This window comes from Hibiscus syriacus, unplaced genomic scaffold (assembly GCF_006381635.1).
Source record: "Hibiscus syriacus cultivar Baekdansim isolate YM2019G1 unplaced genomic scaffold, ASM638163v2 tig00004046_pilon, whole genome shotgun sequence".
NCBI classification, from domain to species: domain Eukaryota; kingdom Viridiplantae; phylum Streptophyta; class Magnoliopsida; order Malvales; family Malvaceae; genus Hibiscus; species Hibiscus syriacus.
In genome coordinates this window covers 498,746-523,583 of record NW_024061997.1, presented here as the reverse complement: position 1 = coordinate 523,583, position 24,838 = coordinate 498,746, and the positions used below count along the sequence as shown (strand labels likewise).

Genomic DNA, 24,838 nt, shown 5'->3' with positions numbered 1-24,838 from the left:
TAATATAGGAGCGGAAAAATAACCAAAATGGTGTCGACATAAAATAAAACATGCACAGAAACGAGATTTAACGTAGTTTGATTTTGCCTACCTCCATGGACGAGATGAACAATAATCCATTGTAAGCGTAGAGAACACGAAGAGTATAAGTACATGTAACAAAAATCCAATATAGATATCAAAATTCGATGTATCCCAACAACTCTTAATTTCTCTACAAAATTGTTTCTACAATATAAACCCCAAAAAATTACAAAAATTACAAAAAAGATTATGTCTCTCTAAAAAAAATTCTCTCACATATTTTAACGGCTTTCTCTGATTTCAAAGTCAAATACTTGATGACCAAGAATTCTTACGAATAAGAATTCTTGCTTAAAATAAATATTTACTTTATTAAATAAACTTAATTACCAAATAATCTTCGACCACTAGAATTATAATAAAATCCAACTTAATTATCAATTATAATTTATGACAAAATATAATTAATTTCATCGTACATGTCTAACACAAAGCTATAGGAATCTGTATGAAGACAACTTGGAGAACGCCATGATTTGCAGTTGGCCAGTCTTCTCCCACTAAACTGCTTCTGATTGATGGTTGAAACTTGGAGAGAAAAAACAAGTGACAAATGAATGTTTGTCTTCGTAACTTTCTCCTCCATTGATGTACTCGTAAGCTCAGGATTCAACTGCTTGTCCTATGTTGTATTAATGAAGGTTAAGAAAGACATCTGAAGATGACAGGCTGATTTTATATGTAGCTGTTTGAAGGAACTCCTAATAAAGTGAGCAAGGTGCATTTCCTATACAATATGCAGAAAAAAGTGATCCTTTCAATAAAAAGGAAAGTGGACAGTTTTGTCATTAACAAGAATGAAATTAAAAACTTTATTGTATTTTACATATTGTTCCATGTTGCCCTTAAATAGTTTTGTCTAGTGGGTGGGATCGAAAATTATATGCGCATTGTGCAACAAGTCTTTTCATGAAGGTTGCTGAAGCAACATCAACAACAAAAGAAAGGAGCCAAATTGGTATTGCAGAAATGCTGATTTCAGAATCAGATCAATGGTTTTGCCATTTTCATAGCAGAAAAAAAAAGGTTAAAATAAAATCGAAAGGGGTTTTCGGGATGATTCTGATGCCGGGATGATTCTGATGCCGGAATGATAATTTGCTGCAATAATAAGCTTGTAATATTTGTTAACAGTTTTTCATCAGAACTCCACGCAGAACTAACCAGAAAGAAGATTCCAACAAATTTTAAGTGCTTTTACCAAAGTGAAATGAGCATTGATAATTTTGTTTGATGCTATATTTTTTGTTCCCTATGTTCTTCAACATCAATCAAAATTCCAACAACTTATTACAAGGAAAAAAAAGATCCTTTGATTTCTCATCCATGATGTTAAGGTGCAGAAAATCACAGTTTAAGGAAAATCATTGTCAAGTTTTTTAAGTCTTTATGGCACAGTCTATCATATTTTGCAGAGGACTCTGAAGCACATGGCAATATCCAACACAGGCACAATTATATTAATAAAAGCCCCAAGCTTCATGTAAATAAGCTTCTTTTTACAATGATCCAGAATTCCAATGATAATCACAAACACCACCTAATTGATCTTCCATAAGAGTGATAAATATGGATTATATTTGCATCCTCAAGATATGCACATGTGAATTCATCAGTGAATTCACTGATGTTGCATTGACTGCATCTGGAAAGGAATGTTGTATAATCCGAATTGAGATCTTGGAAGATTTCCTCTTAGCAAATCCTGTTCTTCCAGCTTGTGCCCATATGAAGAAATAGCACAAACAGGGGAGAGGAAGGCATTCATCTGGTCGAAAGCTATAGCTGTTCCTTCGTTTTGTTGCTTCCACTCAAAATCAAAGACCTCTTTAGTAACTCCATCTACTTTCGGTTTCCCTTGTGGCTGCATGGTTGAGGAAGAATTATTCAGAGACAAAGGTTTGCCATGATCCAGTGAAGAAATTGCCGTATTGGGGATGTTAACTGTTGTGATATCATGGATACTTGACCTCCTCTTATCTTTCCCTCCAGTCAGCTGCCTGATGAAGTACTTTTGAGCATGACTTGCCACCTGAGTCGGGGTTCTAGTCGTCACAAAATTGCGCGAAATGTTTCTCCAATCCCCTTTACCATACTTTTTAAGACCCATTAAAAATTGCCTGTCATTAATAACCAAATAGACATCAGCTGCTAGAGGAAACTAGCTAAAACAAATTCCAAGTTCCAGCATCCATAACAATTGCAAGGATGAATCAGGAGAGCACATTCCTACCATAAGTTTCAAATTGTTTCTCATTAAAAATGAGTCAACTACATTCACAGTGGTTTCAAGTATCCAAATTATCAATCTTCAGCAGGAAGCAAAACTCCCAGTTTAACTCTACAGATTCTACACTTGAAACCGACCATGACTTGATATCCTAAAGACTGGTTCATCCAATCATAGTTAAATGACACCAAAAATTATCAAAGACTTAACTCTACAAATTCTACATGTAAAAACCAACCATAACTTCATTTACCCTATCACAGTTGAATAGTATCCAAATTTGCCAAAAACAAACAATCACCTGTGTTCTTCTTCAGTCCACGGCACTCCTTTCTTCCTTTCTTGATCAGATGGTCGAGTCCCGGTCCCTCTTTTTCCACCTGGAGTGTAATAGTTTCTGAATCCATCAAAGGCTTGACTAACATCAACCCACTCCAATGTAAAAGAATCACTGCTATATACAGGAATTGGTATAAGCCCGGCCTCGATATCACTAACATCTTCTTCCAATTCTCTGTACTGTTTGATCACATCTCCTACTGTTTTTCCAGGAATCATGGCTGCCACCTTTAACCATCTATCAGGAGTGTCTTTGTCATATAAAGCCAAAGCATTTTCAAAACACTTGTTCTCATGGGCAGTCCATCTTGTACCTTTGCTCTCTTGAAAAAGCCAATTGGATGTCTGTAAATAAGAAGCTGGGGAGAGGATTTCAAGTTCCCTACTCATAGCTGCCGAAGATGATTTGCCCCCCTATAGGAAAAGAAAATAAAAGACTGCTTTTCTCCTTCTTTGAGTGAAATGTTCAGAGAGAGAGAATCGAATACAGAAAAATGCAGAGACGTGGCTCGTTTAAATGACCAAAGAAGCATTAATGGAATCTGAGTATCCTTTTTCACATAATAGAGGAATCCTAGAAAGGAATCAACTTCCAAAAGCCAAGGAAAGTTTGGAGAAATTGTAGTAAATAACAGATCTTGATGTATGAATGGATAAACCCTAGACAGCCATAACAGATTTCAAACCCACATACAACAACAGTAAATTTAAAACACTGAAAATCAATACCCAGATCAGAATTCAAAAACCCAAATCAAAGAGTAAACTTTGAAAGACAAAGGTGGAAAGAAAAACACTGAAAACCCAAGAAGTGAAGGAAAACTTTTGCTTTATTTCGTAAGCTTTTATATTCACCTGGGAAGGTAAAGCAAAAGCAAAGAGACCAAAGAGAGAGTGCGTGAATGAAAGCTCATATGTATGAAACAAGGAATTAGCAGCAGCGATTGAAAAGCAAAGGAGAAATAAAGGGACAGGGAGGGGTCAAAGGTGCTGAGTTGTGATTGGTGAGAATGGAGATTGTGGGCCCTATCCGTGGTTGGACCAAACCGAAGTTGTACATGTTATTAATATATAGAAAGCGACGCCAGTAAAGAGACAATGAGCAAAAGCCATTAGACAACAGGCTTTGTAGCTTTTTCATCCTGAATTGCTGAATGAAACAACTAAAATGAGTGTTGGAGGGGGGGTCATTTTATCTGAAGAAAAAGACCAACCCTGACAATGGCGATGAAATTTTAACATGTAGCTGTAGCACGTGACATGTTTGTCTTTTCTCATTGATATATCGATACTGGATTACTGCGACTGTAATTTTAGTTTGGTGTAATGTTAAAATTAACTATTAATTTTATCTTGCTGGTTTGGTTCTTAGAATCTTACATTATTAATGAGAATATTTTTTTCGGAATTATAGTCCCACGTTTGGTTCACAGAATTTTACATTAATGAAAATATTATTTTCTCACTAATAACATTTTTTGGTTAAAATGATAGAATGTCATTACTTTCAGGCCCCGTTTGGTTCATAGATTAAAACATTCCTGGGATGAATCTTTTTTTTCTGTTTAACTTACCCACGTTTGGATGATTATTATTCCCAAGTGAGGGTAAACATTGAATACCAATAGTAATTTTTTTCCGTGTTTTACTAGGAATGTTAGTCCCACAACTTCCTTAGGTATTTGAACATTCATGGTCCCCATTGTCTAAAATACTCTTCTCCCCTCTTTGTTCTGGCCAACGCTTCCTCGATTTCCCTCTTTTAGTTTCAGTGTTCTGTTGTTATTAATATTTCAGGCTCTGTTCTTATAATTTGATTGTGGTTTTGTTCTGTTATGCTCGGGATTCTATCTATTCGAAATTTTCTTTATTTCATTTGGCTCGGAAGCTATTAGCTGTATTTGGATCAATATGAAGAAAATGGAATTATTTGATACTCTTTTTTGGTTTTGTTTATGGTTGCAGCTTCACCAGTACCAAGTTGTTGGAAGGGCTCACCCAACGGAGAGCGATGAACATCCCAAGATTTACAGGATGAAGCTTTGGGCCACCAATGAGGTTCGAGCCAAATCCAAGTTCTGGTTAATTATTATTTTCATGGACATCTGTGTTTTTTATTTGATTTGGTATCCCATTTGAATGAAGCTTTGAAGTTTTCTGACTTTTGGGTGTTGTTGAATATATTCATCAGGTACTTCCTGAGGAAGCTGAAGAAGGTTAAGAAGAGCAACGGTCAAGTCCTCGCCATCAGTAAGGTATATTTGCCTTTTATAATTCACTCTGTATTAATTGATTTATTGTTGGGATGTTGTGTTGAAAATTGAAATTTCATTAGGTAAATTACCCTTTTCATTTCGATTAATGTTTGAAACTATTTTGCTGGAATTGTTGATGATTAGCTCGTGTTTGCGTAATTTACTCTGTAATTTTTGTTTGATAGGAGGGAACTTGTATAGAAAAGAAACATATGATCTTCAAGGTTTTCATACCAAATTTATTTACACTTTTAAAAAGTTCATACATCTTTTTTTGGTCGATTGAGATTTCATTGAATGATTTATTTGATCACTTAACTTTTGGGAGCTTCATATGTAAGATCGAATTAAAAAAGCAGTCATCAAAATCAGTTTGAAACTTTTTATAACTAGATGCTTGCAACTAGTTCTCAATATTTTACTTTGTTGTGATCTCCTAGCTTTGTACTGTGGAAACTTCATCAGAAAAAAAGAAGTTATTGTTAATGCTTGACACACAAGGGAACATGATTTCAGATTCATTCTTTGATTTTCACTTGCAATGCTTGATATTTAAGTTAAATTCTTCTGCAGAATTTTTAGAAGAACCCGACCAAGATCAAGAACTACGGTATCTGGCTCTGCTATCAAAGCCGTACCGGTTATCACAACATGTATAAGGAATGCCGCAACACTACTTTGAATGGAGCTGTCGAACAGATGTACACCGAGATGGCTTCTCGACACAGGGTCAGGTTCCCCTGCATCCAGATTATCAAGACCGCAACCATCCCGGTTAAGCTATTCAAGAGGGACAACAACAAACAGTTCCACAACTCGAAAATCAAGTTCCCATTGGTGGTCAAGAAGGTGAGGCCACCTACCAGGAAGCTGAAGACAACCTACAAGGCGTCAAGGCCCAACTTGTTTATATAGTGGAGTTAAGGTAATTGTAATTCTACGATTTTTCGTAGTGAAGGCCTTATTGGTTTGTTGACCAGTTATTGTTTTCGTTTGAGAAGCCTAGGCTATCAGGAAGATTGAACTTTGATCTTTGGGTTTCAATATCTTGTTTTGTTTAGTTATAACAGCTAGTTTGCTATGTGATTGTCGTTTTCTTTCCTTGGAATCACCTCCGAATAACTATCAATCAAACTTTTAGATAACATGGAGCAAATCTTCGATAATATTTTCTTTTTATAAGAAATGCTGGTTGAATTAAAATAGTTACTACTAGGACTTCACAAAAAGATTTAATGTCATTATCTAGTTGAGGAATTGTCGAAAAGATGTTTTACTACATATGTTTAACCATAATATTTAACAAAGATTTTGTAAGGTTGAGGGATTAACTTTCAGCATTTGGGAAGTCGAGGGATGAAATTCACAACTTAGCCATAAGTTGAGGGATGAAATTCACAACTAAGCCATAAGCAAGAGGGATTAATCATCTTGTTGTTAAAGATTAAAAACAACTCATATTTATTTATATGCAATGATTGTGTGTCCCATTTAAACCACCTTGAATTTATTTTTTTATAATTTGAATTTAATATTATGGATTAAAAATATTAAAATAACCATAAAAGGATTTTAGTAGAATTATAAACATTGAGGTATGAGTCTTTAAGTATATACATATGTTTGAGTTATTTTTTTTAATAATATGATGTGATTATCATGTAATATTTATTTAAAATCTATTTTAGTTATTGACAATGTGCATGCACTTCATAGACGTATTTAGAATTTCACTTGTTAAAAATATAGAACAAGGACAATTTGGTAAAATATACATTCCAGTAATCTTTTATTCCTTCAACCAAACACTATAATCTTACATTCCTGTCAAACCAATCAAACACAGTAATGTAACATTCCCAGTAATCCTATTATCTGGTAATCTTTTATTCCCACTTGTAATCTTACATTCCGTGAGCCAAACACACCCTCAAATTCTTAGGTAATCTTATATTTCCATCACTTTGGACAAAAATACCCTTGGACTAATGAATTCTTTTTATAATGATCCTTCTAAATTCTTATATTTTGTAACAAAATTATAAAAATAATAATAATTTACAAAGAGTTTGATTTATTAAAATATTAAGAATTTTAAGAATTTAAAATATTTTATATTTTTAATATTCAATATTTTACTATTTATAATTTTATGGGATGAAAAAAATGGTATTATTGTAAAAATATAATTATTTAAAATAATATTTTACTACCATAATATTATTTTTATATTATATTATATTATATTTTATATAAATAAATATGATACTTATGAACATTATTTAAAAATATAAATTTAATATACTAATTATATTAATATATTAAATGTAATTTCTCCTCAAAAGTTAGATAGTATAACGATTAAAATATTTTTATAAATTTTCATTCAAATATTTATAAATTAATATTAAAGTTTAACTTTAAAAAAATATATTACAAGGATAATTTGGTAAAATATGCATCCAAGTAAAATTATATTCCTCAAACCAAATATTGTAATCTTACATTCCTTCTAAACAAACCAAACAATGTAATACAATATTCTCATAGTCATGTTACATTCCAATAATGTTATTCATAAAGTTAATTTTACATTCCGTGAATCAAAATCCCTTAATGGTCATTTTATTTTTTTTTAATATTTTAGTTTAAATATTTATTTTAATAAAAATATTTAAAGTACTTAGATAAAAAAATATCAATACTTTAAATATTTATTCTGATAAAAAAACATTTAAGGACTTTGATAAAAATCGGTATAATTTAAATAATTATTTTTTGAATAAGACTTCAAATAATGAAGAAACTTTTAAAATATATAGATATATCGGAATTATCCAACGCATAAAAAACATAAAATCCCAGACCTGGAGGAAATGTTCTGAAAAATGCAAAAGATGCAATTTGATACCCCTTTCGAGGACGAAAAAGGTAATTTCACAATGCTTTATAATTTCTAATTAAAACTCAAAAGGGATAATGTACACAAAAAAGAGAGGTTCAAAGAAGTATATCCAGTTGTAAATAGAAGAGACGTACAAAATTAAGCCGCCATTGGATTATCCTCCCATCGCTCATTGAAAAAAAAAGATGATAGCCCTCAAAGCCATTCAAGCCTCCTTTACTACCAGTAGTAACCATGCCTTTTTCCAAACAAGAAGAATTGCACACACAAAGAACTCCATATTGTGTTTCAGCAAGTCGAATGATTCCGAGTCTAATTCCGATCCAGAGTCGTCGTCGTTGCCGGAAGGAGACACTCGCAAGCAAGAGCTGCTTGCTCAAATAGCAATGTTGCAGGCTCAGAAAGTTCGCCTCACCGACTACTTGGATGAAAGATCAGCTTATCTCACTCAATTTGCTGAAGAAGCCAACGCTGAGTTTGATAAAGTTGGAGAAGATGCTCTCAAAGGACTTGAAGAAGCTGGTGAAAGGGTAGGGTCTATACTAAATGCTCTTAAGACAGTCTTGGTTGATATGTAGTTATGCTTATTCATTTGTTATTTAAGCAGATAATGGAGAACATTGAGAGCCAAATGCAAGCCTTTGAAGAATCCCAAGAATTGAACAGGCAGGAGATTGAGATGAATGAAGACCAGTTAGCAGAGTTTGAAGGTCAAATAGAGAAAGAAAGGAATGAAGGGTTGTTCTTTAAGAACCTGACAGATAAAAAGCCTACTATAGACAAGGAAAAAGCAAAGGAGGAAGCTAAGAAGATTAAGGAGATTACTAAAGAAAAAGTTGGGTCAAAAGCAAGGAGGAATCTTTACCTTGCTCTAATTGCACTGCTTGCCCTTGGAATTGCAGACTCTTTCATCTGTGCATCAGATTGGCGAAAAGTTGCAGTTCTTGGAGCTATTTTAGTTGCTTTATTTTTCCAATTCATCTATGAGCAGACATTGTTATCAGAAGCAGAGAAAACAAATAAGAAAGATGAAAACAAATAAAGGCTCTTATCATATCTAATCTAACAATCTTATGCTGTAAAGTTATCCATGATTATCAAGGGAAATGTAGCATGATCCAATAAACCCATGTAATAACTTAATACTTGGGCTTGATACATCAAGCAATGTTTCTTTAGCATCATCAACATCTGATCTTAGTGATATAGCTGCCATCACCATTACCAATGTGAGTTTCAAAATCTGATGCTTTATGAAGTTTTTCCCACTCATTGCAGTGGAAAACAACAAATGTGAATGTCCCAACTGGGAAGACTAAGCTTTTATCAAAAGGGTGAGTATGATTTCATGTCATTTCGAAACTCTAAAGAATGTTAATCCAGCCTACAAGAATTGGCATGTTGTTAAATGTAATTGGTTAACAGTGACTTTTAACCTTAGGTATTCATGCATCCATATTCCATACCTCTAGTCACTTCAAAATAATTTTCCTGGCAAAAACCATCCTTCGTGCACATCCCTTAAATCCAACGAATGACAATTATAGCAGTTCTTGATCCCAGAACATCTAAAGAACTTGGGATCTCTTCAAGGTACACAACTCAAAGAGACTGGTCTCCAGGATTCTTCTGCTGGTGAAGAGTGCAAACATTTCAACTGCTAACTAGAAGAGTAAGACTCACAGAGATTAAAGCCAAAATTCCAGAAATGGGAATTTAACTGCAAGTAAATTCTAAATTGAAAGAGCCGTTTTGAAGCCTGTGGTCAGCACTGCCCTGACAAGGATGTTCCATGTAATAACAGTTGGAAGAATTCCACGCTCTAAAGCATCATCCAAAAAGCCAACTGCATCTGATATCTTACCACAAGAACAAAGTGCCTTGAGAGTAATGTTATAAGAAATTATATCTGGTTGTAGTCCATCAGTTGAAATTTGTTTCCAGATCTCTGATGCCTTCTCGTATTCTCCAGTTTTGTAAAGCCCTTCCATAATAGTATTATAGGTTACGAGATTAGTAGCACGGTTCCTTTGCCTAATCTTTGAATAGAGCTGTAAAGCATCCTCAACTTTGCCAACAGAGCAAAGGCCATGAATGATAATATTGTGCATGGTTACATCAGGCTTTAAAGCCTTTTCAAGCACATGGTTCCATAAGTTGAGTGCCATGTCAACGTTCTTCCTTTGGAAAAGGCCTTTCATCAACGAGCTGTAGGTAATCATGTCTGGTTTCCACCCTTTCTCTAACATTTCCTTCAAGATTGAGTATGCCTCACCAAATCTTTCATTTTTACACAAGCCAGAAATGAGAATATTATATGAGACAACAGAAGGAGAATAACCCATTGAGTCCGCTCCCCTGAAAAATTGAACTGCGTCATCAAGTCTGGATGCTCGGACAAAAGCCTGAATCAAGGGATTGTAAACATAAGGAATCAGTTTATGACCACACTTGACCATCCGACAAAGTAAACCAGCTACTTCATCTAGTCTCCCTTGTTTGCCTAACCCATCAATCATTGAGGAATATCCAAAGCTATCCACTTTACCTTCCCCAAGTTCAGCCTCTTGCAATATATCCAAAGCCTTTTTTAAGCATCCATTCTTACACAACCCATGAATCAAAACTCCATAAGTTGAAGCATCAGCACTGCAATCTCTCTGCTGCAAGATCTCCCATAGAGAAATGGCTTCATCTACCTGTCCGTTCTCCAACAACCCTCTAATGAATATATTAAAACTAACAACATTGCTACAACCCTCTTTTTCCATCAATTTCCACATTGCAAAACAGTCTTTAATTTTCCGAGCTTTACAGTACCCATTAAGCATTGCATTATAAGTAACCACATCAATCATGACACCATTTTCAACCATGTCTTTATAAACTCTCTCAGCACCATCAATATTCCCCGCCTCACATAATCCATGAATCATACTACTATAAGTAAACAAATCCTTCTCCCTTTCATTCTTCTTCATCCTCTCCCATATACTCAAACACTCATCAAACTTTCCAAATTTGCACAAACCATTAATCATAACATTATAGGTAACCGAATTCGGATAAGCTGAAGAATCTTCCAACAATCTCTCCCAAATCTCATTTGCCTTCACAAAATCTCTATTTCTGAAAAACCCATCAAGTAATATATTATAACACATAACATCAGGGATCACTTCTCTCTCAAACATTTCGTCGAACAATTCCATAGCAACAACCAAGATTCCATCTTTTACAAGCTCATTAATCAAAGCCCCATAGCTACGTACATTTGGTTGTAAACCCGTTTTCCACATGCAATCCAATAACTGTTTCGCTTCCTTAAAATGTTTCTTTCTACAAGCAATCTTAATCAAAATATTATAGGTTTGCAAATTTGGCTCCATTCCCACTGTTTCAAAGTACTTAAAAAAAGACTCAGCTTCTTCCCAGCGATTCGACTCAGCAAAAGCGTTGAGTAAAGTGTTGTAAGATCGAATACCAGGTTCACAGCCGAAACTTTGCTTCATTCTTTGGAAGAGATCTAATGCTTTATCAGGCATTGAGTTTTTAGCATAAGCTTTTATTACCGTCAAAGCAACGTCTTCTGGGCAGCTACATTTCTGAGTTTCGATGAGTTGAACGATCCTACTCAACTGGGAAATGAGTCGGGAGTCGACTAGTCGACGAAGGATGTGGTGGAAAACGTCGGGCGAGTGGGTGTATCCCGGATGACAAGTAGCAGAGTCAAAGAGAGCCAAAGCCGAGTCTGGGTTTCTCTCTAATTTGAGGAGCTTGAGAAGCCGCTTTGGTGAGAGGTTTTTGGGGAAGGTTGACATGGAAAAGATGTTAGGGATTTCTTAGTCGCATCGTCGAATCATCTAAGCCTCCGCTGCTGAGGACTGAATTTCGGCGGCCAGAAATTGGAAAATTCTAAAAATGGGCTGCCACGAAGCCACTAGCCACCGTGAAAATATTAGAATATTTGGGCCACAAATCTACATATGGGTGAGCAGCCATAAAATAAATTTGTATGTGGCTTAAACATTAACACTCTTGGTCTGATCCAGCAAGCTACTGGGTTTAAGACTGCGCAGTTCCCTGTCAGGTATCTTGGAGTTCCTCTTGTTACTCGTAAACTCACGGGGAAGGACTGTTCTGCTCTCTTGGAACGTATTAAAGGTAAACTGGCTCAATGGTCTAGTAAAAAGCTCAGTTTTGGGGGCAGGCTGCAGTTGGTAAAAACCGTCTTGTTCAGTATCTTTAACTTCTGGAGCAGGCAGCTGGTTCTTCCCAAGGGGATTATCAATGATGTTGAGAGGCTTTGCATGCGTTTTTTCTGGAAAGGTTGTGATGTCCCTGCCAGAGGTGCTCGTGTAAGTTGGAGCCAAATCTGCTCACCTAGGTCTGAGGGGGGTCTGGGTCTAAGAAGTCTTGTTCTTTGGAATAAGGCTTGCTGCCTTTTGCTCATTAAAAAAATTCTTGCAAATGATGGTTCTCTCTGGATTGCATGGTTACATGCATACTGTCTTAAAGCTGTAAGCTTCTGGGAAGTTGAGTACAAAGCCTATTTCAGCTGGTTGTTAAAAAAGCTGTTGAAACTTCGTGAGGAGGCTAGGAACTTGTTTATTCCTTGTACTAATTGGAGCCTGATTAAGGGTAATGGCTTTGGGATCAGATCAGAGTTCGTGCAGCGAAAGTTACTTGGCACAGGATCATTTGGTTCCCTGCTCATATTCCAAAATTCTCCCTTATTGCCTGGATGGCCACCCTTGATAGACTGCCTACGAGAGATAGGCTGATTAGGTTCGGTCTGGTCTTGGATCATGGATGTGTCCTGTGTGGGTCTGGGATTGAGTCCCGGGACCATCTCTTTGCAGATTGCTTCTTTGCTCAAGAAGTTTGGGATGCTGTGCTAGTCTCCTGTGGGATTCGTCCTGTTTCGCTTAATTGGGACGATTGCCTTCAATGGTTGATTGTTAACTTGAAGGGCAAATCTCTCAGGGTGAGGATTCTTAAGCTTGGCTGGACTGGTTTTTTGTATTACATTTGGGAGGAGCGTAACCATAGAAGCTTTAGGGGTGTTTCGCGTTCTGCTGATATGATTGTAAGTAGTATTAAAGATGCTGTAAAAATCAAATTGTATAGCTATAGTTTACAGGAGATTGATGATGTAAATAGGCAAGTGGGTATAAATTGGGGGTTGATCTAGTGCTGATTTTGCCTTGTTCTTGTAACAACTTTGCTGTACTCTTTTTTGGATGAATATAATTTGCTTATCCAAAAAAAAAAAATTTGTATTAAAATTTGGTTTGGGTTAATTTATTTAAATTTGTTCATATTTGATTTGGTTTATTTATTTAAAAAATATATTTATATTCATAATCATTTATTTAATATTTGTAGACAGTCATTTTTCACTCGGAATTATTTTTTTTTATTTTTTTATCATATATATATATATATATATATATATATATATATATATATATTAAATATAGTTTGAAAATATTTTTTAAAAAACATATATATAATATATAGTTTTGAAAATATGTTTGAAAACATTTATATATTGTATAGTTTTTAAAACATTTTGAAAATAAATATAATATATAGTTTTTAAAACATTTTTGAAAAAATATATAATATATAGTTTTTAAAACATTTTTGAAAATATATATTATATAGTTTTTAAAACATTTTGAAAATATATATAGTTTAAAAAAACATTTTGAAAACATATATATTATATAATTTTGAAATCATTTTGAAAAATTATATAGTATATAATTTTAAAAATATTTTTGAAAACTATATAATTTTGAAAACATTTTTTTTCAAAAATATATAATATATAATTTTAAAATACTTTTAAAAATATATGTTATATAGATTTTTGGAAAATATTTTTTAAATATATTATTATTGTTTATTTATTTACTCTTTTTTATTTTATTTTTTATTTTTTGTTTTTGTAGGGTCCAAGTCCAAAACTGAAGTCTGAATAAAGCAATCCAAAAGAGTCGGTTCGGGCATGAACCATCCCAACAGTAGTTTAGGGTTCCAATGCTTGTCAAGGCACCGCACAAACCAAATGGTTGAAAGGGTAAAAGGCACAAGTTAATCTGGATCGTTGGATCTGACCCAATCCAACGGCCAGAAAATAACCTCAGCAGTCAGAGGTGATATTAAGAGTTAGAAGCATCGCATGTCGCTGGTCAAACATGCAACACGATCGGAGCAAAAATCGGAACCAGCACGTTCCGAAATGCACGCAATAACCGGCCATAACCCCAACCATTTCAGGGCTAAGAAACGACCAGAACCGAGCTATAAAAGCCTCGGTGAGGCCATGCAGAAGAGAGGCCATAGCCACCGTAAACCGAGAACCTCACAAAAACATCAAGGGTACACCATACATCATCGAGCAAAAGCCATCATCGGCCAACAACACACTACCAGCGACAGTAAGTCAAACACAGAAACACAGAAACAACAGTAAACCAAGAGACATCACAGCCACACAAAAAACGACCACAAAAATATCAGTAAAAAAAATAAAAACAATCGAGTAAATAGCGAGCACAAAGAGACCGAAGAGCCTCCGGGAAGCCGAGAAGACGTCGTCGAAGGTAAAAATCATATCTTTGGGTGTAGATCTACGCGTTTTGGGGCTACTTTGTGGAATTTTGGCTTCGGTTTTGGGTTTACGGGTGGCGAGCGACGGTTGGCGGCGTTAGATGGTAGCCGGCGTTGGACCGGGAGGGGTAAGTTGGGAGAATTGATAGAGAGAGGGCAAAGAGAAATATCTAAGAGAGAGGGATGAGAATTTGTAAAATGAGAGAACTGGGTGAATTTGGCCTTCGTTTGGGCCATATATAGTCCCCACGAAACGACGTAGTTTCGATGGGGGTGGCTCGTAATTTTGCTTAGGGGTTTATCACAGAATGGGTCCCTCATCCCGTGTAATGTTGCTTTCTGGCCCTAGATTAAACTTTTAACTTATTTTAATTTGAGCATTAAATTTCCAGAATTTGTATTTTAGCCCTGTTTTTATATTGCATGTTTTTGTGTCAATATTCGAATTTGACTCTTATATTTTCATATATTTTGTTTTGGTCACTAACGCTGATTTATTTCATTTTCATTTTGATCTCGTAATTTTATAAAGGTTGCGTTTCAGTCACTATTTTTTGCATGTTTGGTGATGTTTGAATTTTACCTTATAATTTATTTATTTTTCTTTTTAGTCACTGTTTAATTATCATTTAGTTTAATTCCTCCATACTCCTTGGTTAATTCATTCTATTTCTTTTTCCTCTTACACGGTTTTTTAGTTTATTTTTTTTATTTTTTATTTTTTTATTCTCATTTTTATTTTTTAACTAACCCTTTTACTTTTTATTCATTTTATTTTCTTTTATTATTATTTTATTTACTTTAATATATAATTTATTTATTTATTTTACTAACTTTTAATTATCTCTGTGATCTATTTTATTTTAGTATTTTATTGTATTTATTTTCATTTTATCCTCTAATATTTTTTGACATTTCAGTTGAACTTTCAAATGATCAAAGGTAAACAATTATAATCGAATACTTTTAAATTGTAATTTTAAATTTTCGTAACTAAGACAACCGATAAATTAATTGGTACCGAAAGGGCGGTTCAAGGGTGTTAATCCTTCCTTGACCGTAACCGACTCCCGAACCCGACACGTTTCTGGTAAAACGAAGATCAGGTAAGATGGTGTCCGACCCACTAAATTCGTTTTAAAATGGTAGGTGGCGACTCCAACCCAATTCATTCAAGTCGAAACCCAATTCCGGGGTCCAACCGAAAGACGGTTACGAAAATATTCATAAAAATGTTTGTTTAGTGTCAAGAATATTTTCACGAATATTTACAAAAATTATGAATAATATACAATCAAACTATAAATAAACATATTCCTTATTAAATATAAAATAAAAATATAATATGAATAATTATTATAAATAATAAAATATTTGAAGTATCTATTTATATGAAAAATATTAAGTCTAATAAACCAAATAACAAACAAGTTTGATTCTGAATATAAAATAAATTGAACACACCTCTATTTAAATCAAATCATTTAAAAAATATAATATATCTTTTTTTTTGGAATTAGTTTAATCTTATTACAAGATAATGATAAAGTTTCGATGTAGTTAGTGAAGTTTGTTCAAAAAGTCTGTGAACGTATCGTGAGAACATTTTTTTCTCCAAATTCTTTATATCATTCGTCCTTTGAACTTTTTAAATATCCAAACTTTTAAAATCTTAGATTTTAGATCCACTACTCATCTAACTCATATTTTGGCCCATTACCATATCAAATTAAAATCTTTGTCGAGAATGATCGGCTAATGGCCAACAATGAAAGTAAGAGAGAAATACAGAACACATAATGAGAAAAGAATGATATCTTTTGTTTGTCGTATCTTAAATTTATAACATAATTATATTAAACAAATTATTAACCCACTTCTTATCGTGTTTTAATTGTGACCTTGTTTGTCAAACATTTGGTTTTTGGTTTTGAACTTCTTTTGTACTTTTTTTTCTCCTTTTCCATCTTTTATCCTCTAGGAAGGAACGTGCGGGTACGTTTTCCTAGTCTTTTTGTTTTGACTTTACTGTCAAAAGGAGAGAGCTAATGATGAGCTTTTACATGCTGAGAGAAAAAGGAAGACAAAGCATGATCCCGAACACTCTTTTACTGACAATGTATGAAGAAAACGTTGTTAATGGGGAAACAATCATTGCTTTTGCCAATGCGTAATGATGCATGGGGATGGGGGCTTTGAACATTCATCGTTTAAAGTTTAACCTCACAATCAAAAGCAAAGGTTTTTCACATTGAGAAGAGCTTAACGTCGTTCAATTTATTTTATAAAAAAAAGTATAAATTTGCAGTAGGATGATCCCCAAGGTAACATGAGATCAAAGATCGAATAATGTCTTATGTAATGATATATTTCATAAAACACAAAAGAAACACAATGTTTTGATCTCAAATTCAGTACAACCTTGAAATAGCATGTGCATGGTTTACCTTGCTTTTACCCGACCCACATCTCCGGCTGCTGCCTCCGCCGCTCATCGGTGTCGAGACGAAACTTAACCGTCCATTTGGCTCCACACCGTTCTTTCTTGCACCACCAAAATCTCTCGAACTCCGCCAACTTACGCAGCTATTGCTCCTTGCAAGCTTTGGATTAAAACCTCCCTTCAACTCGGACCTAGATTCGGAATACGAATACGATCTCTCGACACCATTAGCTCTACGGTACTCATCTACTTCATCCTCACGATCTTTGTTAACACTCCTATGAATGAACCCGAAAATGTTCCAAGCTTTACTCCATTTCCTCGATTTCTTAGACGACCCCTTGCGTTCCCCACTGCCAATCATAGACGCGTCGTCTCTAAAGCTCATCCCGAAACTCTCAGAGTTCGAGTCTTTGCAATCAAGAATAGCAGGGGAAACCTTTGCAGTGGAAATGGATTTCATATCGTCGATCTCAGCTACTACAGCTGCTGCAGTTTGCCTTATAGAACGGGACCTATCCAGACTCTTTCTCCTGGAATCAGAATAATAATCCCTTGTTTGAGCTGATCCTCCAGGGAGAGATTCACCATTAATGGAATCCATTACCAACGGATCCTCAACAGGGATTTGAGTATCAGACCTTATAACTTGATGAACTGGAGCATCTTCCATAAGAGAAACCATTGCTGGGATCCTTGGAAATGTTGTTCTTCCAATCAAACACCCATCCCAGGAAGCTCTTGGCTCATCGACTGAATACCTTGGATCATCAAATGAAAACCTTGGATCTATATCGCAAGACCTTCTCCCTAAAGACTTCTCCATTGGTAATCTAACCGACCCACCTCCATTTTTCATCTTTTTAAGTTTCTGTTTTTGCCTCCATTGTTGCAGTTTCTTGTTGAAAACTGAAGCGGCCGACCAGAAGCTTCCGGTACTCTTCTTCTTTGTTTGCGAATCATGATCTATATGATCCTTCATGGGCTTCAGCTCCTTTTCTTCAACTTTCTCTTCGATTAAACTCCCTGTATCAACACCCAAATCGAGTCGTCGTTCTTCTGCGAACTCTATATCGTTTTCGTGATTGGTTTCCCTCTCAGTTTGCTCTTCTTCGTTGGTTTCAAAAACAGGGCCTTGAACAACACTAGAAGATGAACCCAAATGTCCAGCTTTTCGTTGATTTCTCTCGTAATCTTGAGAAAAGAGTGACCAAGATTTCCTCTGAGGCTCAAAACCTCCGGGAAGACCGTCGTTTTTTGGTGCAGAAAAGGACTTTGTTCGCCGGAGCTCTGGGGAAAACCCGAGTCTGGTACCGCTTCCTCCAGAAGGTTTGAAAATGGATTTAAGCGCAGCGGTGGTGGTGGAAGTAGCGGCGACAATGGGAGGTTTCCGAGAAGAAGAAGAAGGGTCGAGAAGAGAGAGACGTTCGTAAAGGCATGAGGGACAAAAGACGGTGAAACACTCTTGAGGATGGCGGGCGCAGGAAGTGGAAGCAGGGGGAGGCAGCGGCAGTGATAGTGGTGGATCCAAGTTGGGATTCATAAGCAGTGGTATGAAATGAACAGCTCCTCCATATTCTTAGCTTCAATTCAAAGAAAGAAAAAAGGGAAGAATTATCCTTTTAGGATCCAAGTAGACGTAAGCATCATGAAAGAGAAACATAATCATAGATTGATATCTGGAAAGGAGAGGAAATCTCGGCTTAGAATTAAGAATGCCCCACCATACACTACTCAACTGCACCGTTGCAATTTTCAAGTTTGGAAAAAGTAATAAATTAGTCATTAACATTATTAATTTATTATAAATTGATCACTCAAACGTAACAATCGTTAATATGTATGACAAAAGCACAACTAGAACATTAACTGCTTACCTGGATCATCACGATGAAGAATCAAATGTTCTTCAACGATCATCCTTTCACCTTTAAATAAAAATCCAATCCCTAAACATAGTTTACCCTGTTTTTATCTTCATCTCTTTTGTTTAAAAATTATCAGAAAATTCCTAAGATGGAAGGGAAAGGTAAACAACGCCAACCGGGTTCAAAGACAAGAATGCTTTTCTTGATAGAAACAATCCATGTATTGAAACCCATATTACCACAGAACTACTTAATCTGTAAAGATAAAATTTGAAGGCTGTGAGCTTACCTGGGTAGCAATCGAGTAAAGTTCATCGAAGACGAGGACACAAGGTACGCACTGTCATGCCTTGTCAAAAATTTCACGAACATTAACCTCTCTCTAAACCACATTGTAAGTAACTATGGACCTTTAAGACTAATAAAGTTTGCCTGGAACTCATTGGTAATAGCTTTGGCCAAAAGTGTTTTACCACATCCAGGAGGAACACAGAATAGTACTCCCTTTGAGGGCGACATTCCAAGCTTCTCAAACTTTCTCAGGGTGCTCCACTGGATATTGAACGGTCTGCAGACCAACGTAACTATTTGATCATGCTTTTTTTTTTTTATGAGAAACAGACGAGTAAAGAAATGAAAATCAATTTGGAGTATTACCTCTTGAAGCTCTCTTTTAACATTCTCAAAGCCTCCAATATCTTCCCAACTGACATTAGGCACTTCAATAATCCGAGAAAAATGTAAGAAAAGAATGGTCAGAACATCCATGGGAGGATCCATTCAAACAAAAAAAAAATAACATTTTTTGTCATAATTTCAGCAACCAAAGAATCTTCTCTTACAATTTTCATTCGTCCGAGTGGTGGCCACCTTAATCGAATGTCCACAGTTGTAAAGCGGAACATCCATTAAGTCTTCCATCTTCACCTTAGTTGGATTTTTTCTAGGAAATTTTCCAAGAAATTTTAAACAAAAGAGATAAAGATGAAAATAGGATAAATTAGGTTTAGGGATTGAATTTTTATTTAAAGGTAAAGAGGTGACCATTGAAGATATTTGAATTTTCACCGTGGCAATCAAGGTAAGAAGTTGACACTTTAGTTGTACTTTCTTCCACGTCTGTTAATGATTATTAACGTCGAATGACCAATTTATAATAAATTGATAACATTAGTGATTGATATGTAGTTTACTCAATATTAAATCATACGAGCACTCTAGCTTTTTATGTCCCATTTATCCATATTTTTGGATGGCATTTGGCATATGAGGGTGCTTCCGGTTGGTTGTTGTCTTCAGTTGACGGACATGTCTAATGACTATTATCCTTTATGTGGAATGGTGGCTAAAACATTGTTTGCATGCAATCGGGGGATGCGGTCATATGTTACAGATTCTGTATGCAGTAAGTTTATCAATGTATGTGTAATCATTCTCAAAGCAATTTGTTATATTAGTTCTCTCTATTTCCACGCTTACATCAATATTATGTTTTGTTTTGAATAGAGACAAAAAGATTATTAATAGTTATTAAGTTTTGTGGGATAGGAAGCATGCATTGAAAGGAAGTCTTTTATTTAATTTTTTTCTTGCGCTCTTTGAATTTTTATGTTAAGATTGTGTTACCTTTTTTATATATATATTTTGTCTTTTTATTTAATATAAACTTAATATTTTCTTGAAAATAAATCAAAGAATGTTACTCCTCGGAAAGATTATTACCCTTGAAAAATATTCTCAAATCAAACGTAAAAATACAATTTCAAAAAATATATTACCTCATTTAATATTGTTCTAAGAATACATGTCTTTATTATTTTTTTAAAAAAAAAGCAATTCATGTACAGTAGTAGATCCATAAATATTTTTTAAAATGGGCACATATTTACTAATAACAAAAAAAATTCTTATGAGATAGACACAAATAAAATTTTAAGGTGCGCACCACCAGTAAAATTAACAACTAGTATAAAGAAATTCGGATTTCATCCGCCACTGTCCATGCATGAGTATTAAATTTCATACTTTTTTATATCAACTTAATAAAAATAAATTATTCAATATTTTAAAATTATTTAAATACTATTTTTATATTTATCATATTTCGTATTTATGAAATATATTACTTTTATATCATTCTTTGTAAGTCTAAAATTATCAAATGGATGAATGGTGGATAATCTATATGTGGTACATTTTAGATGTAGCGGATAACAGACATTCGATAATTCCACTTGGTGAATAACCCCATTTCTAAATTAGTAAATTACCATAAAATCAAACGCCAGGCTCCAAACGCGGGCAGCAGTTGAGAAAACAACCTCAAGGAACCCGAAATCTCTCAACACACCTTCTCTTTATTCGTTTTTTTTCCTTCTCAGAAGGTTAAATCTTCAATCCGTTTTTAGGTTTTTCTTCTTCAATCTTTGATTTTGTTATTCGTTTGATTACTTTTCTGCATTTGGTAACGTGTTGCTTTGGAGCTAGTAATTTTTTTTTATCTTGATCTGTCGTTTTCTTTTGTTAAATCATGTTTTTTGACTCATTTGAAATCTCTTTCCTACGAACTGTGCGAATCTATGGATTGATTAACAATATATATCCAAAATGTAGTTGATTTTACACTGTTTCTTTCCCAATTTTTTTCGAATCGTTTACCTTTTGATCCAGTCCATTTTTAGTTTTTGGTTGGGAATGTTGGTTAACTGTAGGGATGACAGTGCGGAAGATATTTGTCCATATCTGACTTTTTTGTGTGCCTAGAATTCAGTATATTTGAATCTGGATATTCTTATTGCTATCTGCAATGGTTTAGTAGCAAAGGCGGATATTGACACTCAGATATGAATTATCCGAATTCACTTTACTTACAGATTCGAATACTACAATTCATTATCCGCTTTGCTTTTTAAAAATATTTTGGACTCATTAAATGATTTGAATATCCTGGAGTTGATTTAATTAATTTTGGTTGGGATAGTCATATGCAGGTTAAATGCGGATAATTAAAGGATTTGAATTTTAAAACAGATTTGTTGAATTGGATTTTACAAACATTACAGGTATCTGACCTGTTGAATTGGAAGATTGAGAGTATTAAGTATTTATTGTTGAATTGTTTAAATATCTGATTTCAGACCAATATATGGTATTGTTAGATATGACTTTAATTACCTAGAATTTTGTTACTTAGTACTGATGTTGTTGCTTATGTTTCAGACTGTAAAAGATGGCTGATGGTGAGGATATTCAGCCCCTTGTCTGTGATAATGGAACGGGAATGGTTAAGGTACTTGGCTTGATTCTTTATCATTAATTTTAATGCTGTTCCAATAATAAATTAATAAGTTAAGCTTGACAAGTTTTGACATTGTTTCTTAGGCTGGATTCGCTGGGGATGATGCTCCAAGGGCAGTGTTTCCTAGTATCGTTGGTCGTCCGCGCCATACTGGAGTGATGGTCGGTATGGGGCAGAAAGATGCCTATGTTGGCGACGAGGCTCAATCTAAGCGTGGTATTTTAACTCTGAAGTATCCAATTGAGCATGGCATTGTCAATAATTGGGATGACATGGAAAAAATTTGGCATCATACATTTTACAATGAACTTCGTGTTGCTCCAGAGGAGCATCCGATTCTCCTCACTGAAGCCCTCTTAACCCAAAGGCTAACGTGAGAAGATGACCCAAATCATGTTTGAAACCTTCAATGCTCCTGCTATGTACGTTGCTATTCAGGCGTTCTTTCCCTGTATGCTAGTGGTCGAACTGGTAAGCCATTCGTTTCCTGTAAACTATGATCTGTTACCCATTCGCTTCCTCTAAACTATGATCTGTTTCGATTTGTCTCGCAATGTTTTGTGTCATTACTCATTAACTTGTTTTGGTATCTCATCGAAGGAAGATCACCTGCCTTAGCCAACTAACTATAATTTCATTGTTGAAAGGTCTCTCACTAGGAAGGTTTATTACCAGCATAGGCAATGAAGTTTTTTTTTTCTTACATCATATTGCAAATCGAATTATAGTTATGCTTGACTGGCTGTACTTAATATGGTGGTAATGCAGAGTTATCTGATGTGAGATATTTGTTTTGTGGGTTTGGTGCAGGTATTGTGCTTGATTCCGGAGATGGTGTTAGCCACACTGTCCCTATTTACGAGGGATATGCTCTTCCACATGCAATATTGCGTCTCGATCTTGCCGGTCGTGACCTCACTGATGCCCTGATGAAGATTTTAACCGAGCGTGGTTACTCGTTCACCACTACAGCTGAACGGGAAATCGTGAGGGACGTGAAGGAAAAGTTGGCTTACATTGCCCTTGACTTTGAACAAGAACTAGAAACCGCTAAGACCAGTTCTTCCGTCGAGAAAAGCTATGAGTTGCCTGATGGTCAGGTGATCACCATCGGTTCCGAGCGATTCCGATGTCCAGAAGTCCTTTTCCAGCCATCTATTGGTATGGAAGCTGCTGGTATCCACGAAACAACGTACAACTCATAATGAAGTGTGATGTGGATATCAAAAGGATTTATATGGAAACATCGTGCTCAGTGGTGGCACCACCATGTTCCCTGGTATTGCCGATAGAATGAGCAAAGAGATTACAGCACTGGCTCCTAGCAGCATGAAGATTAAGGTGGTTGCACCACCTGAGAGGAAGTACAGTGTGTGGATCGGTGGTTCCATATTAGCATCCCTCAGCACTTTCCAACAGGTAAGTTTACATTATTGGCAAAATTTTACGAACAATTTTGTAACACGCGACTTAACTATTGGTGTAATTGTAGATGTGGATTGCTAAAGCTGAATATGATGAATCTGGCCCTTCAATTGTGCATAGGAAGTGTTTCTGAGCACAAGCGAGGAAAAGATGGGCTGACCCTAAAAAACTGCTCTATCTGAGGAAGTAAATGCTTTTTTGCGATTTCATATTTCTGTTTCATCATCTTTTTTTCTTCTGGTTCCCTCGTCTTGTGGTTTGGACAATGATCTTGAAAGAATTGATTACTGTTGGAAACTTTGAATATTTTTATGGTTCCCTTCAATTATATTTTTTATAATTACCGATATCTAATCGAGAAATTCAGACTAAATACCGTAAATGTTTATTATAGAGTGATTCTTTCGATCAGTTTACTTTATTCATAATATCATAATCCATACTCTTTATATTATTAAGAGATCTAATATCCCATATTCCACCAACTTATTGTTAGTAAATTTTCTGGTTCCCTCGTCTTGTCGTTTGGACAATGATATCAAATAAAATTTTGATATCAAATATATATTTGCCCAAATTTTAAAAGTTAAGATTCAAATTAACACATAAACTTAATTATTTTATTCAAACTGATAATGAAATACCAACTTCAAGCATCAATTTTAGCCCAAAAACTAACTTCATATATCATTTCAACCTTTTAACTCTTAAAAATTTAATAAAATTATATATAAGATAATTTATTTAAAAGAAACTAAATCCAGATATCTAATTAAAAAAATTTGGTAAGAAAGCATTTGAGGCCCTTATAATTACAAAAAATAAATGTGGTACTCGAATTATTTCTATACTCAATGTGACATTCCGACTCAAAAAATAAACTTAATGTGACTATTTAATTAACATTTTTCATTGTTGATCATTACGATGCTAACGTGACAGTCTGCGATGGCTAATGATGTAGCAAATGGTATGAGAAATGGGCTAAATTAATTTTTTTGTCTTGTTTGAGGGTCAAATTAGTTTTTTAAAGTTCAATAGCTTATTTAATTTTAAAAAAAATAAAAATTATTTTAAATTTAAAATATAAAAATACTCAAAAAATAAATATAAAATAAATATAAAATATACTCAAAATAAAAATTAAATTATTAAATATATCCTAAATTATAAAATATTAAAATATTAAAAATTTAAATGAGACGAGATACATAATATAACATAACATATAGAGTCCTAAAGAGACAGATAGCGAGCTACTCAAGATCGACTCCGTTAAAGCTCGGTCAACACTTGAATCGAATAAACTCATCTCGATCTCGAGCTTAACTCGAATTCTTAACGAACCAAAGCGAACTACTTAATACTCG

At 34.7% G+C, this 24,838-nt stretch overlaps 4 protein-coding genes and 2 pseudogenes across 4 annotated transcripts; 3 read left to right on the top strand and 3 right to left on the bottom strand.

The window, feature by feature from the left end:
• Window positions 1-1,521: 1,521 nt before the first annotated feature.
• On the bottom strand, window positions 1,522-3,555 carry LOC120188402 (transcription factor DIVARICATA-like). The gene is made up of 2 exons (XM_039191846.1): window positions 2,616-3,555; window positions 1,522-2,204 (listed from the first exon to the last, which is right to left on the bottom strand). Exons 1-2 carry the CDS (start codon window positions 3,041-3,043, stop codon window positions 1,706-1,708), a joined length of 927 nt encoding a protein of 308 aa, XP_039047777.1. The 5' UTR covers window positions 3,044-3,555; the 3' UTR covers window positions 1,522-1,705.
• A 1,046-nt stretch (window positions 3,556-4,601) lies between these two features.
• On the top strand, window positions 4,602-5,823 carry LOC120188169 (annotated as a pseudogene).
• A 2,129-nt stretch (window positions 5,824-7,952) lies between these two features.
• LOC120188390 lies at window positions 7,953-9,017 on the top strand. Its single transcript, XM_039191840.1, has 2 exons — window positions 7,953-8,343; window positions 8,421-9,017. Exons 1-2 carry the CDS (start codon window positions 7,999-8,001, stop codon window positions 8,853-8,855), a joined length of 780 nt encoding a protein of 259 aa, XP_039047771.1. The 5' UTR covers window positions 7,953-7,998; the 3' UTR covers window positions 8,856-9,017.
• LOC120188380 (pentatricopeptide repeat-containing protein At3g09060-like) lies at window positions 8,559-11,728 on the bottom strand. Its single transcript, XM_039191830.1, has 2 exons — window positions 9,280-11,728; window positions 8,559-8,794 (listed from the first exon to the last, which is right to left on the bottom strand). Exon 1 carries the CDS (start codon window positions 11,632-11,634, stop codon window positions 9,547-9,549), a length of 2,088 nt encoding a protein of 695 aa, XP_039047761.1. The 5' UTR covers window positions 11,635-11,728; the 3' UTR covers window positions 8,559-8,794; window positions 9,280-9,546.
• Window positions 11,729-16,740: 5,012 nt separating this feature from the next.
• On the bottom strand, window positions 16,741-18,569 carry LOC120188158 (protein OCTOPUS-like). The gene has a single exon (XM_039191677.1). It carries the CDS (start codon window positions 18,418-18,420, stop codon window positions 16,846-16,848), a length of 1,575 nt encoding a protein of 524 aa, XP_039047608.1. The 5' UTR covers window positions 18,421-18,569; the 3' UTR covers window positions 16,741-16,845.
• Window positions 18,570-21,025: 2,456 nt separating this feature from the next.
• On the top strand, window positions 21,026-23,608 carry LOC120188369 (annotated as a pseudogene).
• Window positions 23,609-24,838: the final 1,230 nt, after the last annotated feature.

Bases quoted from the DNA above. Each gene is read 5' to 3' on its own strand.
- LOC120188390 (XM_039191840.1), top strand. From the start codon at position 7,999: ATGATAGCCCTCAAAGCCATTCAAGCCTCCTTTACTACCAGTAGTAAC. The intron at 8,344-8,420 runs GTAGGGTCTATA...TTATTTAAGCAG, and splicing joins TTGAAGAAGCTGGTGAAAGG to ATAATGGAGAACATTGAGAG.
- LOC120188158 (XM_039191677.1), bottom strand. From the start codon at position 18,420: ATGAATCCCAACTTGGATCCACCACTATCACTGCCGCTGCCTCCCCCT.
- LOC120188402 (XM_039191846.1), bottom strand. From the start codon at position 3,043: ATGAGTAGGGAACTTGAAATCCTCTCCCCAGCTTCTTATTTACAGACA. The intron at 2,205-2,615 runs GTGATTGTTTGT...TATTAATGACAG, and splicing joins TGGACTGAAGAAGAACACAG to GCAATTTTTAATGGGTCTTA.
- LOC120188380 (XM_039191830.1), bottom strand. From the start codon at position 11,634: ATGTCAACCTTCCCCAAAAACCTCTCACCAAAGCGGCTTCTCAAGCTC.